General features: G+C 35.1%; 1 protein-coding gene across 18 annotated transcripts in view; it reads right to left on the reverse strand.

Annotated features, from left to right (window-relative positions):
- neb.L (nebulin L homeolog) overlaps positions 1-17,300 on the reverse strand; it is a 130,191-nt gene that overhangs the window by 66,102 nt on the left and 46,789 nt on the right. For 16 of the 18 annotated variants that reach the window (XM_041576139.1, XM_041576141.1, XM_041576152.1 and 13 more), the window contains 33 exons: positions 16,589-16,795; positions 15,958-16,062; positions 15,586-15,693; positions 15,173-15,484; positions 14,716-14,922; positions 14,257-14,361; positions 13,889-13,996; positions 13,160-13,471; positions 12,511-12,717; positions 12,193-12,297; positions 11,083-11,190; positions 10,293-10,604; positions 9,953-10,156; positions 9,413-9,517; positions 9,168-9,275; positions 8,489-8,800; positions 8,181-8,384; positions 7,833-7,937; positions 7,626-7,733; positions 6,965-7,276; positions 6,616-6,819; positions 6,108-6,212; positions 5,889-5,996; positions 5,279-5,590; positions 4,241-4,444; positions 3,597-3,701; positions 3,284-3,391; positions 2,551-2,862; positions 1,916-2,119; positions 1,543-1,647; positions 965-1,072; positions 527-838; positions 86-289 (listed from right to left, as the gene is read on the reverse strand). In XM_041576139.1, the coding sequence (XP_041432073.1) occupies positions 86-289; positions 527-838; positions 965-1,072; positions 1,543-1,647; positions 1,916-2,119; positions 2,551-2,862; positions 3,284-3,391; positions 3,597-3,701; positions 4,241-4,444; positions 5,279-5,590; positions 5,889-5,996; positions 6,108-6,212; positions 6,616-6,819; positions 6,965-7,276; positions 7,626-7,733; positions 7,833-7,937; positions 8,181-8,384; positions 8,489-8,800; positions 9,168-9,275; positions 9,413-9,517; positions 9,953-10,156; positions 10,293-10,604; positions 11,083-11,190; positions 12,193-12,297; positions 12,511-12,717; positions 13,160-13,471; positions 13,889-13,996; positions 14,257-14,361; positions 14,716-14,922; positions 15,173-15,484; positions 15,586-15,693; positions 15,958-16,062; positions 16,589-16,795 (6,045 nt within the window). The remainder of the gene's footprint in view (positions 1-85; positions 290-526; positions 839-964; positions 1,073-1,542; positions 1,648-1,915; positions 2,120-2,550; positions 2,863-3,283; positions 3,392-3,596; positions 3,702-4,240; positions 4,445-5,278; positions 5,591-5,888; positions 5,997-6,107; positions 6,213-6,615; positions 6,820-6,964; positions 7,277-7,625; positions 7,734-7,832; positions 7,938-8,180; positions 8,385-8,488; positions 8,801-9,167; positions 9,276-9,412; positions 9,518-9,952; positions 10,157-10,292; positions 10,605-11,082; positions 11,191-12,192; positions 12,298-12,510; positions 12,718-13,159; positions 13,472-13,888; positions 13,997-14,256; positions 14,362-14,715; positions 14,923-15,172; positions 15,485-15,585; positions 15,694-15,957; positions 16,063-16,588; positions 16,796-17,300) is intronic. The other 2 variants (XM_041576153.1, XM_041576151.1) reach the window with 2 other exon arrangements.

The following is a 17,300-nucleotide window of genomic DNA, read 5'->3' on the forward strand; positions in this document are numbered from 1 at the left end:
CATTTATTACATATATTGTAACATTTATATATAACAATATAAAGAAGTTTTGTTAGCAGAAACAAATAAAAATTTGGTTACTTACATCACTCAGTTGCAGAGCGTTTGCCTTGGAGAGTACAATTGATGGAAGGTCAACTACGCTGGTAAATTTCACAGTGTCTGGATGTTGACGATATTGCTTCTCACTCAGAATTTCTTGGGCTTTCTTCACCTTGTTCACTTCCAGAGAGCCGTTAGGAATCCAGCCGCAACCACGAATCCATTCCAAGTCTGATTTGTACACTGCCTGCATGCACCAAAATTGTATCACAAGAATGTCAATTATATTTTTTGATACAATGATACTTCTGCAAATTATCTTAAAGGTTCGGTTTATTACAGCTGTACAATAAAATATAAAGCATTTAAATAACATATCTATTTATCTCTAGAAAGAAATCTGGGATGATGTCAAATATATAGAATAGTGCAAGTCCTAGTTACAAAAGCAGAAAATCCAAATATCAACAGATACAGCACTTACATCACTCTGCAAATCATAAGCCTTCTTTGCTTGAATGACATCATTCTGGTCTGGCAGGCAGGTCCACTGGTGGAGGTGGTGACGATAGTCAATGTCGCTGACCAGTTTCTGGCAGTTCTTGGCTAACAACACAGACAGCATTTCCACTGGACTGTTGTACTTCGTCTTTAGTTTCTCAAAATCCTTCTTGTATTCACGGTCACTCTGGATCTTTGCCACATGCATGGCCCACACAGACTTGGGATCATCAGCCAGACTTCTGAACCCAACATGATGTCCTTGCTGCTTGCGATATCCAGTTTTGTATTTGAACTGGTAATATATGAAAATATACAGACTTTATAATCACTTTGTATATAATTACAGGACAGTAAGTAGTATTATACCAAATTAAAATTTCTCTGCTTATGATTGTTTAAGAGTAAATGGCCTACTCACGTCACTGGCAATATCTCTTGAAGCTCTGGCACTCTTAATTGTAATAGCATCAACTCTCAGATCATATCCTTTCTTCTTGGTTTCTTCCCAGGCAAGTTCATATCGTTTCTGTGAACATGATGGTTGTTAAATTTACTAGTTATTTTTAATTATCTGATTTATTTATTACAGATCACTTTCACTTTTTCATCATTGACACCAAAAGCTTTGTGTAATAAAAGAGCACATGAAATGTAAATGTAAGCCAGACAGACACAGCCATTTATACATACACTGAAATATTCATAATACAGCCTGGTTGTGTCTATGTAATGAGAAAATATTCTTGGCCATCTATTCCATCAATATTTTTTTCAAGTAAATTGATGACTCCATACCTCCCAATTTATTTGGTTTAATGATAGCTAAATTGGGCATAATGAAAATGTTAACTTCCCATTATATACAGTACATAAAGGCTAAAATGATTTGCCATTTATGGTCAAAATATGGCATTGTTCTCATCTGCTCCACTTAAACTGTGTTCACTGTGCCTCTTGTCCTTAGATCATGATTTTATCCATAATAACAATACTCACTTTGCTAACATTCACAGAGTTGCTCTTGGCAAGTAAAATCTCAGGTGTATCTGGCATGACATGAATGGTTCGTTTGTCGGTCTCCCATACTTCTGTGTACAGTTTCTAAAAAAAGGAGACAGAAAAAGAAATTTAGGTAAGGAAGAATTGTATTCAGAAAGCTTCTCAGGTTGTACATCCCTTGTTTAGTTTTACCCAGTAAGGAGGAGTTGCAATTTTGTTGGCGCTGCTTCGCCTCTCACTTTCTCATCTAAAAATGCTCCACTCATATAAAGCAAAGGGGTATCAGCAGATCATTTTTCAGTTTGGAAGGACTGACTGCGATCTCAGGGTGATTACCTTTAAAAAAGAATTCAGGAATCTAAAATCTCACCTTGCTGAGCTGCAGAGCATTTGCTTTAGCCAAGACATTAGGGAGACTGTCAACAACACTGGTGAACTTCACAGTATCTGGAGCTTGTCTGTATTTTCTTTCACTTATGATTTCCTGGGCTTTTTTCACTTTATTCACTTCCAAAGAATCGTTCGGTATCCAGCCACAACCACGGATCCATTCCATATCAGACTTGTAAACAGCCTGGTAAAAAAAATAAATGCATCCTAAAATACATTTCTTGTTCTTAGAACATCAGAACTTGTACATGTGTGTGTGTATATATATATATATATATATATATATATATATATAGATAGATGTTTTGTAACTATGACAAAGCAAAGAACCCAGGCAGAGTGCTTTACTATACAAGTACCAAGGACTATAACTATATATTACACAAGATCTTGGGCCAAATGCTTTTGGGAAGTGATGGGGGCAATATAAGTGTGGAAAGCTGGAGGGCTAGTGTAGTCAATTATTCAAGATGTTACAGTGTACAATGGTTATTGACTAAAAAGGAGAAGATGGACAGATTTTAAGCAGAGTAGGTTTTCATTTGTTTGCCCTATCAGAGTATGACAAATATAATGATATATTTCACAGCAAAACATGGTCTATAAATCACTTACATCACTCTGCAAATCATAAGCCTTCTTTGCTTGAATGACATCATTCTGGTCTGGCAGGCAGGTCCACTGGTGGAGGTGGTGACGATAATCAATGTCGCTGACCAGTTTCTGGCAGTTCTTGGCTAACAACACAGACAGCATTTCCACTGGACTGTTGTATTTGGTCTTTTGTTTTTCAAAATCCTTCTTGTATTCACGGTCACTCTGGATCTTTGCCGTATGCAAGGCCCACACAGACTTGGGATCGTCTGCTAGACTTCTGAATCCAACATGATGCCCTTGTTGCTTGCGATATCCAGTTTTATACTTAAACTAAATAACAATACAAATATTAAACTCAGAATATGTTAAATATTTAGCTTTTCTATTTCAGAAACAAAATGAGGCAGATGAAAGAAAGCTTTGTTCTACCTTTCTGGCAGAAGTACTAAGTTTTAGTTTAGCAATATGGAATAAATATTGTTACATTTATTATTGTTGTTAATTTGACATCAAAAAGATGCACTGTTGTTTTTTGGTACAATTTTAGTGCATTGATTGGCAGTGCATTGATTGGCAACCTTTATTATTTCAGATTCTGCAATACTACAAATCCTACCATCACTCTTATCAGCTCAGATAATTAATGGATGCTGGGAGTTGTATTTCTACTGCATCTGGTGTAGGTTACCATGTTAATAATGCATCTGGTTTTCTTTAGTCTGGACATGGCAAATAACTGCTAAGGACTTACATCACTAATAATGTCTCTTGAGGCCTTTGCACTTTTGATTGAGATGGCATCAACTCTTAAGTCATATCCTTTCTTCTTGGTTTGTTCCCATCCTAATGTGTAAGCTTTCTGGAATAAAAAGAAACAGGCATGTTACTATGTGTGATATAGCGTGGATAAGTATGAACGCCAAAGTTGGAGTGTAAAATACATAAACAGAGGAAAGGAGTTTTATCCAATGACACATGGATTGACTAACAAACCCCTTACTTTTTAGTGATGGAGAATCCAATATTAGCACTTTTATTATCTTATCCAACGCAAAAATACTCACATTGCTGATATTCACAGAGTTGCTCTTAGCAAGTAAAATCTCTGGTGTATCTGGCATGACGTGAATGGTTTGTTTGTCAGTATCCCATGTTTCTCTGTATAGTTTCTGAAAAAAAGAGGGGGGAAAGGAATTGTGAGCAGTCTCTATTTTTTTATACTATTGGTCCTTACTGTTTTTATCTAGTCCTTATAAAAAGTTTAACTTATTACACATTCCTAAAAATAGCTCTAGAATCATGAGTAGTCTTTGCATTAGTGGTAAATTCTAGAAATCTAGGCAGTTAGTTCTAGAAGATAACTTGGCTAGAAAATATTGAGTATAATGAACAAGAGAAATTTTTTTAGAAAAATACTGTTAATATTGTAATCGTAAACAGTGTAACCAATACTTTATAATGAAGATCATAATCAATGTGTAGATAAACTCCATGATAGCTCTGTAATTACACTGTTCCCCAAAAGAGCATTATTTTTGCCTTACAGCCACCTATGGGGGTGACTAAAATACTGAATATAAAATTCCATGGGAAAAACTCTGGCTAAATAATGTGAAACATTTAGTTAGTAACCAGTTTTGTTATTTATCCTTTTTTTTAAAACACAATATTAAATGTCTAAAACTGAAAAAGATAGATCTATACGTACATTGCTTATTTGAAGAGCATTATTCTTGGCAAGAACCAGTGGTATGGAGTCAGGTATGGAGGTAAATTTTAGAGTATCAGGTTTCTGGCGATATTTTTTGTCACTAAGGATTGCTGCAGCCTTCTTTGTTTTTTCAACTTCCAGTGAACCAGAAGGGACCCAGCCAATGCCTCTCAGCCACTCCAGATCAGATTTGTAGACGGCCTGAACATCAAAAAAAGATACATTTTTAATATATTCTTGAGCAGAGCTGGGATCAGGCTGGCCAGGTGCCCTAGGCAACCTGGCCAGTCGCGGCAGAATTGCCACTCCCACATGCGTGAATTGCCGCTCGCACATGTGCGAATCAACGAACGCATGCGAGGAAGCGCACTCTGGGGTATATTTATCAAAAAATGAAGTTAGAAATCACCACAGTCCTCTAGATTGAAATTCCGCCACTCTCCATTAATTTCTATGGGATTTTGAAGGTATATTTATCAAAGGATGAACTTTCACTTTCACCCATTGATGAATACTTTTTTAAAAATTCCATAGAAATAAATGGAGAATAGTGGAATTTCACTCTAGAGGACTGTGGCGATCTCTAACCTCACTTGTTGATAAATATACCCTATAGACAGGGAGACAGTACAGACTGTCTGGGAGATAGGGGACCAGACATGGGGTAGGCAACAGTGAAGGTTTGTGCCTGGCACCCCCCCCCAGCTTTGTTAGGCAGGCGTCTACTCTGATTACCCCTAGTTCCTGCCCTGTTCTTGAGAAACAAACTTTTCTTGAGACAAAAGAAAAGTATCCACATATGAATGCAAAAAAAATATTTTTTTCTCCCTTTGGTAAATATGTCTGTAGAAAATAAAAAGTAAATTAATAAAATAGTCATTTGTTAAAAACATGTTATAATATTGAAACAAAGGTAGCATCTTTAGATATGAGTTCCCAAATGCAGCTTTGATCATGAAATAAAACTTAACTTCTTATTGAAAGAAAGATTCAAGCTGAAATATTTTACATCACAATACTCAAACCATAACCTACATCACTTTGCAGTTCATAGGCCTTCTTTGCTTGAATGACATCATTCTGGTCTGGCAGGCAGGTCCACTGGTGGAGGTGGTGACGATAATTAATGTCGCTGACCAGTTTCTGGCAGTTCTTGGCTAACAACACAGACAGCATTTCCACTGGACTATTGTACTTTGTCTTTAGTTTCTCAAAATCCTTCTTGTATTCACGTTCACTCTGGATCTTTGCCACATGCATGGCCCACACAGACTTGGGATCATCTGCCAGACTTCTGAACCCAACATGATGCCCTTGCTGCTTGCGATATCCAGTTTTGTATTTGAACTGTATGAATACAGAATGTTTTAGAAATGTAAATGAGAATGCTTATTAACACACCAATAATCTAAATTGCTAAATAGTGCTCTGTCCAATATCCTGTTCCTTTGATAATGATGTCATTATTTAATCCTACTCCCACCTTCCAAAATAAAAGCAAATTGGATAAATGGATAGGTCATGTTCTTGGTTTCTTAAACATTTGACTAAACCTGTTTTTAGAAACTTTAACATATCAATGTTGTTATCAAGAAAAAATCTGCTTTGTGGTTGGTAAAATTCTTTCACTCCTTGGCATACTCACATCACTGACGATATCACGTGATGCCTTGGCAGCTTTGATTGAGATAGCATCACTGCGTAGGTCATATCCTTTCTTCTTGCTTTGTTCCAGGGCAAGTTTGTAGAGTTTCTAAGTTAAAATAAAACAGTATGAAATATCATAACACAGTTATAAAAATATAACCATCTTTTTACTGGAACATTTACCATACACTTTCAAGTTTCTAATGTCAGTACATACCTCGCTAAAGTTGATGCGGTTTGCTTTTGCTAGAACAATCTCTGGAGTGTCTGGCATCACATGAATTTGAGTTTTATCCTGGTTCCATGCATCAGTGTACAAACGCTATAAGAAAAAAAGTGTATTATAGTAAATCATAGTACTTAAATTAAGTTTTAATCACAACATTAGCCCCTCTTTCCCTTAATATAGCTTTACCAAAAGAAACGCTCTATAGATAGATGAATAATTGCTATTCGGTTAAATATGAAAATATGGATTTATTAGACCTCTTCGTTAAAGATGTTTTGAATGCCCTATGTGCCCTTTGAACATTTACCATTTAACCCAGACTTCAAATCAAGTAGAAATTCGAGAATTGGTGCTAGTCTAGTATATCCCTACATGTCCATTAATTATTCCCCATCAACAAATATACTAAGCACATATAAAAGTGCAAAAGTCTTATTATATTTTGTAGCAATTGCTTGACTCTATAGATTTCATACAGGAGTGTTTCAGTTTTCACCTTGTTCATGAGTTCAGCATTTGCTTTGGCAAGAGTCATCTCCAAGGAATCTGTCACACTTGTAAACTTTATGCTGTCAGGTTTTTGACGATATTTGTTGTCACTTAGAATCTCACCAGCCCTTTTGTTCTTCACCACCTCTAGTGAGCCAATGGGGACCCATCCAATGCCTCTCATCCATGACAGGTCAGCTTTGTATTGATTCTGTCAGCAAAAAAATAGAAGCAAGAAGAATTTCAAATTCACATGCAATGGTAATCAGCACAAATTAAGCCATATATCTTGGCAAATATGGCATATATTTGAGACTCTTTGCTTCTTACATTGGCAACATTCTGTCCATACTCACATCACTTTGCAGATCATATGTTTTACGGGCATGGATGACATCGTTCTGGTCCGGCAGACAAGTCCACTTGTGCAGGGGACGTTTGTAATCAATATCACTGACCAAGGTCTGGCATTTCTTTGCCAAAAGGAAACCCAACATGTCTACAGGCATGTTAAACTTGGTCTTCCATTTCTCAAAGTCCTTCTTGTACTCTTTTTCACTCTGGATCTTAGCCACATGCATGGCCCACACAGATTTTGGATCATCTTGCAGGTTTCGGAAGCCCACATGGTGTCCCAACTGTTTGCGGTATCCAGTTTTATATTTGAACTGAAATTAAATGGGTGGTAAAATTGATTTGGAAGCTCTACTTAAGTATGTATATTATAATTACTTAACACTGGTGCTGAAACAAGTTAAATACATTTTTTGATTTTAAACCTCAAATATTGCAATGATCATAGCATTAAATCAAAGATTTTGATATACTTTATACATTTAATAAAAGCTTTCTTGGCCTACATTAAATAAGGCAATAGGTAAAAGATATGTACTATGTTTTCTAGTGATATTTTTTCCTTAAATTGAAAAATTAGCATCAAGCCTTAGATCTTTTGTCAATAAAAATGTGACAATAACTCAAAAGAGATTAACAAAGAGATTCTCTGCTGGAACTTACATCACTGGCAATATCTCGAGATGCTTTAGCAGCTTTGATAGGAATAGCATCCACTCTCAGGTCATAGCCTTTTTTCTTTGATTCTTCCAGGGACTGTTTATAAAGACTCTAAAAAGTACAAAACATGTCAGCTTATGCATAATTATACTAAATGCTCAATATTTATTTTGAAAAAAAAAATCCAAGAATCTATTTATAAAAGCCTACCTCACTGCAATTAATTTTGTTCTGTCTCGCCAGGGTAATTTCTGGAGTATCAGGCATGATATGAATTGTTGTTTTGTCTTTTTCCCATGCTCCTGTATACAGCCGCTGGAAGGGTGAATTAAAAAAAAAAAAAGAGTATATTGAGTGCTTGTATAAAATATTTTCCCATAGTATGCTTTTATTATTTATTGCATTTCATGTGATCTCCATACTGATTTATGTGGCTTAGGTCAAGTTTTCATGAAAGGCTTACGTTCCATGTATTTAAACTTATTTTCTTCCTGTTAAGGAAAAGGATTGTTTGTGTCTTGTATAAACCATGTGATTATACTAATTAACAAGCAGTACCTTGTTCATGATTTCTGCATTAGTCTTAGCCAGTACCAAATCCACTGAATCTGTTACACTGGTAAATTTGATAGTGTCTGGGCGCTGTCGATATTTTACTTCACTTATGATCTCTCCAGCTTTCTTGGACTTTTCGACATCAAGGGAACCAATGGGAACCCAGCCAATGCCCTTCATCCACTGAAGATCAGCTTTGTATTGATTCTGCAGATAGAAGAAATAACAGAATTCAGATGTTTTTTGTTCTATATGTCTGTTCTGTAGTATTGCATTACTTTACTATCAAAGTATTGTAAAGATATACTTACATCACTCTGCAAATCATAGGCTTTCCTGGCATGGATAACATCATTCTGATCTGGCAGACAAGTCCACTGGTGCAAGGGACGCTTATAATCAATATCACTGACCAAGGTCTGGCATTTCTTTGCCAGAAGGAAACCCAGCATGTCTACAGGCATATTAAACTTTGTCTTCCATTTCTCAAAGTCTTTCTTGTACTCTCTGTCACTCTGAATCTTAGCCAGATGCATAGACCACACAAGTTTAGGGTCATCTTGCACATTGCGGCATCCAACATGGTGTCCTAGCTGTTTTCTGTAGGCTGTTTTGTACTTGAACTATTGGAAAAAAGTTTGTTTTACATCAGGGAAATAGCTTTGACTAATAAGAGTACCGGTAATATTGTAGACAATACAATCCATATATCCACATATTGTACATTTAATAGACTTTAGAGCTGTATAAAGACATATGATTTATGGGAGCCTCTGCCAATCAGAACTAATATGAGGATGTATTTTCACTATACTAAATAAACTTCAAATGAGGAAAACTAATTCACTTGACATTTTATCAAACAAAGATGTGAACCCTGTACAGTCCAGCTAGTTGAAAGTGTGTGACTATTCTTGATTACTTCGGATGTGATGGAGAACTGAATTCCAAGTTTCCCTTGAAAGATCTTGAGAAGAATAAAATACTTACGTCACTGGCAATGTCTCTGGAGGCTCGAGCTGCCTTGATAGAGATGGCATCAGGGCGCAAATCATAACCTTTCTGTTTGGCAAGTTCCATAGCTTCCCTGTATTTTTTCTAAAGAGAAGAATTGTTAATTAGTCATGCTGAATTTATTTACTAAGATGGGTAAGCAGTTGCGATACATAAGTTACATGAAATAGAGAAAGAGATATATATATATATATATATGTAAATGTTTTATTCCCACTTACTTCACTGAAGTTGATCTTGTTTTGTTTTGCCAATTCAACTTCTGGTGTATCTGGCATTATATGGATTTGGGTTTTGTCTTTGTTCCAGGCCTGAGTGTAAAGCCGCTAAAAAATGGGGAAAATATAAAAATGTTAAATATTCATATAGTGGTAACAATGTCAACAAAATATTTTTGAACAAACTTTAAAAATTAATAAAAACACTTTTATGCTAAAAAAATTGAAATGCATACAATATAGACTATCATTAATAAAAACTGATTTTAACACTTGCTTGATAAGACTGCATGACTTATACACTTACCCTTGAGAAATAGAGGTTTATCATTTTTGTTGTTCATTGTGTATGCACTAGTGTGTAGTAGAATATGCATTAGATTGCATAGAATTTTATATTATTTCAGTAAGCAATTATTCTGTGAATGTAAAATGTTATGCTAATATGGACTTTAGTTTAGTAAACAGGCACCTTACTATTGTTACATAATTATATTAATCTTTTTCTTTATTCTTTAATAATAATAATGGAACATACTGTACCTTATTCATGATCTCAGCATTTGATTTTGCCAATGTCATCTCCAAAGAGTCTGTAACACTAGTAAACCTAAATTTGTCTGGATGCTGGCGGTATTTGTTTTCGCTAAGAATCAATGATGCCCTTTTGTTTTTCTCATTGTCCAAGGAGCCACTAGGTGACCATCCAATGCCTCTAAGCCACTGAAGGTCAGCCTTGTATGCAACCTAAAAGATATTAAGCAAAGGTGAGATATGTGATTTCACAGCTATAAACCAATATGAGAGTGTATAATAGGTTCCAGCTAACAGTATAGCATTTTACTAGTAGTTGTTCTAGTATAGAAGCAGGAAACATACTTACATCACTCTGGATTTCATACGTTTTCCTGGCCTGAACCACATCATTCTGATCTGGCAGACAGGTCCACTTGTGCAAAATGTTTTTGTAGTCAATGTCACTGACTAAGGTCTGGCATTTCTTAGCCAGCAGGAAGCCCAGCATGTCAACAGGCATGTTAAACTTTGTCTTCCATTTCTCGAAGTCTTTCTTGTATTCTTTGTCGCTCTGGATCTTGCCAACATGCATGGCCCATACAGACTTAGGATCATCCTGGAGGCTGCGGAAACCAACATGATGGCCTTGCTGCTTGCGGTAGGCAGCTTTGTATTTGAACTATCAAAAAATGGATATTTATAAGTTGTTGGCCTCTTTTACTAAGTAAAGTAGGAAGGCAAAAACACTGCAAAAATGTACATATTTTTGCCAGATGCAGCATTTTCATTGTACATATTTTTGCACATGCTAAAGACTGATGCAATATTTAGGCACAAAATCAGAAGCCAATATGGGAACTATCCATATGTGTATAGCATATATTTTCTTTTATGGCTAGAAGTTATATGTATATTTTTATTTACTGTATATGGTTCTACATGTGCATGCAGCTCTGTATAGTAGAACAATACATTAATAGGACCGCCAGGGTCAACAAAATAATTAAATAAATACAAAATACAGTTGCATTCAAAATAAGTGTTAAGTGTTGAAGAGACAGCATTGGGGAGGCCCCTACCCCAGAGAGTTTACAATCTAAGTATTGTAAATGTTATTTTTTCTGTTTTTATAATTTTCTTGTCATGAAGGTTCATACCTCACTGGCAATGTCTCTTGATGCCTTTGCAGCCTTAATTGATATGGCATCAACTCTCAGATCATAACCTTTCTTCTTCATCTCTTCATATCCAGACTTGTAGAATTTCTGTTAAAATATATCATACATTAATAAAAATTGAGAGTAGTCTTGTTAAATCTCACTCATGCATTTGTTTGTGTAACTATATTTTGGTATGCGTGACTAGAATTCTGCTCATTTCCACATTATCTGTTACTACTTTGCCCACAAATGTTAATGACTATGATTATTAATACTTAATAAGGAAAATGTCTAACTCATGGGGGCACATTTCCTTAGGGTCGAATATCGAGGGTTAATTAACCCTCGATATTCGACCGTCAAAGTAAAATCCTTCGTATATCGAAGTCGAAGGATTTAGCACATTTCCTTCGTTCGTATGATCGAAGGAAAAATCGGTTGATCGAACGATTAAATCCTTCAAATCGAACGATTCAAAGGATTTTAATCTATCGATCGAACAATTTTCCCTTGATCAAAAAAAGCTAGGAAAGCCTATGGGGACCTTCCCCATAGGCTAACATTGATGCTCGGTAGGTTTTAGGTGTAGAAGTAGGTGGTTGAAGTTTTTTTTAAAGAGACAGTACTTCGACTATCGAATGGTCGAATAGTCGAACGATTTTGACTTCGAATCGTTCGATTCGAAGTCGTAGTCGAAGGTCGAAGTAGCCAATTCGATGGTCGAAGTAGCCAAAAAAATACTTAGAAATTCTAAGTATTTTTTATTCTATTCCTTCACTCGAGCTAAGTAAATGTGCCCAACAATGTGATAAACACCCTTCACTCACCAAAACTTTACTGTATTAGCTAGGATGATTCTGTAACATCTACCCCTTATTTACATGGAAATATTTCCTTAGTCTGAAATTTATTTCCATGGCTTGGATGCTGTACATATCCCTTATAAACAGCATGGTAAAGGTAAAGGTCTGTTTAGCACCTAAGCACTACTGAAACACTATAATATTTCTTCATTAAAACCCTCCACTGGTCACTCTATATTTGCTCTTATCCACATGGCCTTTATTTTGTACTGCTTTTTATATGTATCGTTATCAGAGTCCTTACCTCACTGTTGTTGATCAAGTTTGCTTTCGCCTGCAGAATTTCAGGGGTATCTGGCATAACATGGATTTGTCTCTTGTCTTTTTCCCAGGCTTCTGTATAAAGTTTCTGTAAGAGCAAAAGAAATCCAAGGTAATCAGCAAACATTCTTGATTTTAGATTCCAGAAATTTGTTCATAATCTGTTGTAAATATTTATTTTGTGTTCCTATGAATGAAAGGTTGCAAGTAAACATTAAATTTTTTACATTTAGAGTAATGCCTTAAGGACAAACTGCCACCTACATACTGTATAACACAGAAAGGCTCAAAAGTACATTACCCGATTCATTATTTGAGCATTATTTTTGGCCAGAGCTAACTCCATGGAGTCAGGTAGGCTGGTAAATTTGAGAGTGTCTGGATGCTGACGGTATTTCTTCTCACTGACAATCTCCATTGCCTTTTTGTTCTTCACTGCTTCTTGGGAGCCAAAAGGAATCCAACCAACACCTTTCATGAACTCATTATAATCTGCCTTGTAGCTATTCTATAGTAGAGAGAACAGAGAATATTTTTAAAAGGAAAAAAAAATTATATTAAAATTATAACTTTAAATTTATGCAGGATCATATATCAAGAAATAGGGGAAAAGTACACTCTATGCATTATTCAACATATAGTATCAGTGGCCAGTTTGGTATTTGTTTTTTAAAAATGGCTGACCATTGCTCTATTAATGAAGCACACAAACAATCTTACTCGTTCAATCAAAAATTAGTTGATCAAATGGTACATGAGAAGTAAAAGGCTGTCTTTGAAATACCAAGATCTGCACATCTCATGGGCTCTAAAATTCTAGTTTAGTTGGACTTCTTTTATTTAAAAAATCGGAAAAAATTCAGATTTTGATAAATAACCCCCTAAGTGCATGCATAGACACTTTTATGATACTCTAACCACTTCCCTTGATCAAATAAAAAACAACTTACGTCACTCTGTATTTCGTTCATCTTCTGAGCTTGAACTAAGGCAATCTGATCAGGTAGGCAAGTCCAGTTGTGCAGAGATTTTTTATAATCAATATCACTGACCAAAGTCTGGCATTTCTTAGCCAGCAGGAAGCCTAGCATGTCAACAGGCAAGTTACACTTTGTCTTCCATTTTTCAAAATCTTTCTTATATTCTCTGTCACTCTGCATCTTTGCCAGGTGCATGGCCCATACAGATTTTGGATCATCCTGAAGGCTGCGGAATCCAACATGATGCCCTTGTTGCTTACGATAAGCGGTTTTGTATTTAAACTAAGAGAAGAGAAGTAAGTTAATTTTATGCAGGCTTTTAAGTCTCAGATAAGAACTCAATCCAGTGAATCTGTTCTGAAAAACATACAGAGACCTACAATAGGGCATCTACTCACACTCAGCAGATCTGAGCATTTTGGCACCACTGCATCTGCATCATTTCACAATCACATATTGATGTTGACTTAACAATATGATAAGGGCAACTCAGTGGTGGCATAACAGTGTTGTGGGGCAATCACAAAATGCAATGTTGTACTGGCATGCCCACATGTCATTGTAGATGACTTTTAAGGTAACATAAACCTCAACATCTTTTTGATTATTTATTTAATTACAACCATTATGGAACTTTATGAGCATGCCTACCTACATGAACCAAGTCTACAATAGACCATTACTACTAAGCATACATACATCACTGGCAATATCTCTAGATGCTTTGGCAGCTTTAATTGAAATGGCATCAGGTCGAAGGTCATAGCCCTTCTTAATAGTTTCTTCCCATCCAAGTCTGTATTGTTTCTAGAGAAAAAAAATAACTATTATTCAGTTTCCTAAATGTCAACCATGGAATAAGTCATTTATACTATTGTGTTATTGTGATGTATGATAGTTAATTCACTGTAGTTATTATGTTATTATATTAATGAACCCAGTGTACTGTATAGGATAATGTACAGATTTTAGTATATTTGCAAATATAAAGAATATCATTTTACTGCTTTGTTTTTGTACTTGATACAAAATGATGCTTTCTTGACATGGCAGTGAGCACAACATACCTGGCTGAAAGTGGTCATGTTTTGCTTTGCCTGAAGAATTTCTGGTGTGTCTGGCATTATATGAATCTTTGTTTTTTCCTTCTCCCAGTCATCAATGTATTTGCGCTGGCAAAAAAAAGGATAGGGTTTATTATACAGATATTTAGGAAATGCTTAAGCCAATTTTTTGCTAAGCCATTAATATATATGTATATATAGTAATACAATAAGTAATATGTACTTAAGTCAAGGTAGAGTAATTTTGGTAGAAACTAAATTTGTTTTGTTCATATATCATCACAATGAAGCTTAAATCTGTAAACATGTTTATTTCTTTATATCAATTATTCCATTTCAAGTACAGTATATGTTGCCCCATATATAACCTTATGGTATGGGCACAATCTACTATGGAACACATTTTAACACTATTACTTTAGCTAAGAAACAGCAAATATCTTTATCTCACATTGCCTTTACCTTGTTCATAACTTCAGCATTTTGCTTGGCAAGCTCCATATCCATAGCATCAGTAAGTCTGGTGAATGGGAATTGGCTTGGATGTTGGCGATACTTAGACTCACTCACAATTTCCATTGCTTTTTTAGATTTCTCAACATCTAGAGAACCAATTGGAGTCCAGCCCATTCCCTTATACCAGGCATTGTAGTCTGATTTGTATTCATTCTGCCGAAAATACAGGCAAAGTAAATCAAGTAAATGCATTACATTAAATTAACAGAAATAAATACTTAATTGTTAATAAATGTTTAGTTTTCGAGTTTGTATTTGCTGTAATGTTACAATCTTAGAGATAAATTCCAAAGTAATCATAAAGATTTTAGCTCTTGTTATAGGCTGGGTAGAAGCTCTCATGGTCTGAACCAATGAAGCATTCCCTGCAGAATACCCTGAACATTCCAAAAACTTCACTTACATCACTCTGAATTTGGTTCCTATTTTTTGCAAGCTGTACAGGCATTGCATCTGGAAGGAGAATATATTTGTGTATCAGACGCTTGTAGTTCACATTTGTTGCAACAGCCTGGGCCTCCTTTGCTGCCATGACACTAAACATGCTGACTGGTGTGTGATACTTGGTTTTGGTCTTCTCATAGTCTTTCTTGTATTCACGGTCAGATTGGATCTTAGCAACATTCATGTAATGAACAAGTTTAGGATCATCTTGCAGGTTACGGAATCCAACCATTTTACCTTTTCCCATTTCATAATTCTTCTTATATTTATACTGAAATGAAAAAAAGATATGTCAAATTGGTTACTTAACCTAGCACAAAAAATAAATTACGATATATATATATATATGTGAATAAATCAATGAAAACTTACATCACTTGCAATATCTCTGGAAGCTTTAGCAGCCTTGATGGAAATTGCGTCAGCTCTGAGATCATATCCTTTTTTCTTTGACTTCTCCAGAGCTTCCTTGTACTTTTTCTACAGGTTGAAAATAAAAAATATTTAAATGGAAAGGCTAAATTATTTGAAGTCAAATGATGGGACTATATGGAATCTGTTCTAGTCCATGGGGATTATTAAAGTACAAATATTGCTTTGGTATTAATAGTTTAAAACACAAATGTTTCTATCCAAGGCCTCTACAAAAGTTGAGACAAAGGGCTATTTTAATATATAAGTAAAATTAACTGAATGGGATTTGAAATAAATGTCCTCCTGTTTTTTTCCCACACAAATGATTACCTCACTGATGTTGATGGCATTGACCTTAGCCAGTAGAAACTCAGGTGCATCTGGCATAACATGGATGGTAGTCTTATCTTTATCCCAAGCTTGTGTATACAAGCTCTAAAAAACAAAAACAAAAGACAAGTTCAACATTTATCTTACTTTCTTTTCAAATCACACTGTATTTAAAATGTGTTATTTTTGCACTGGTCTGAACATATATTACAAGCAATACATACACTAATCATCCCATTTATTGGGTATAAAATGGTCATACTAAACATTTAGGACAGAAGCAGATTAAAACAGATAAATATTATAAGGTTCAGTGATAACAAAGAACTACAAATGAAACCTCATTTTATATATTTTTCGTTTTGTTTTTCTCTTTTAATGAGCATATACATAGATGAACGCTAAATAGCTTCATTCGTATAATATTAGATTTCATGTACATTACTATATTACACAACTAATAAGTCATGAGAAGTAATATACATTATAGTATTATTGTGTCCATCATTGGTTCTTTCTACTACTGACAATGGGAATGTGTGATTCTTCATTAAAAAACGCAATTCTTTATTTAACTTTAGGAGCAGTGGCATGTTGCTAGTTGGAATAATGTTGCATAAGAGGAATTTACCTTATTTAAAGTATGGGCATTATTCTTTGCCAAAACCATCTCCATTGAGTCAGGGAGGCTAGTAAATTTGAGGGTATCTGGATGTTGACGATATTTCTTCTCACTAAGGATCGCCATTGCTTTTTTATTCTTCTCAGCCTCTTGTGATTGGAAAGGAATCCATCCAACACCTTTCAAGCATTCATTGTACTCAGATTTGTAAACATTCTGAAAATGACAAGAACATATACTTGTGCATAAGCAAATTGTGGTGCCCATGCTTTACGCAATGCACATACACTTTTTTGCCAAAAGACTAGTGTTACTTATGATATTAATACTCATTGTAGATCTGATAAAAAAGGAAAATAATTACTATGCTTACCAGAAAGGCAACAAGAAAGTATTAGAAGAAATATTTTAGTTTCTCTAGTAACTTGTATTTAGACTCACTGTATGTTGCCCTACAGAGATTTAATAAGAAACTTCATGATTTTTACAGCAAATAACTTAATTTTAATAATCAAAATTGGAAGCACACATCACTGACTAATGTGAAAAAAACGCTACTAACAGTTTAAGACAAGATCATGCTATTTTTTTTTTTACAATGTCATTTGGCGATACCATATTTTGAAACATACTTTTTGCATACGATCCAGGAACACTGAACAGTAAAAAAATAAATGACCTTGACACAATGCTACATAAATGTAAGTTCACTGAAGGTTCC

This window comes from Xenopus laevis, chromosome 9_10L (assembly GCF_017654675.1).
Source record: "Xenopus laevis strain J_2021 chromosome 9_10L, Xenopus_laevis_v10.1, whole genome shotgun sequence".
In the NCBI taxonomy this organism is placed as follows: domain Eukaryota; kingdom Metazoa; phylum Chordata; class Amphibia; order Anura; family Pipidae; genus Xenopus; species Xenopus laevis.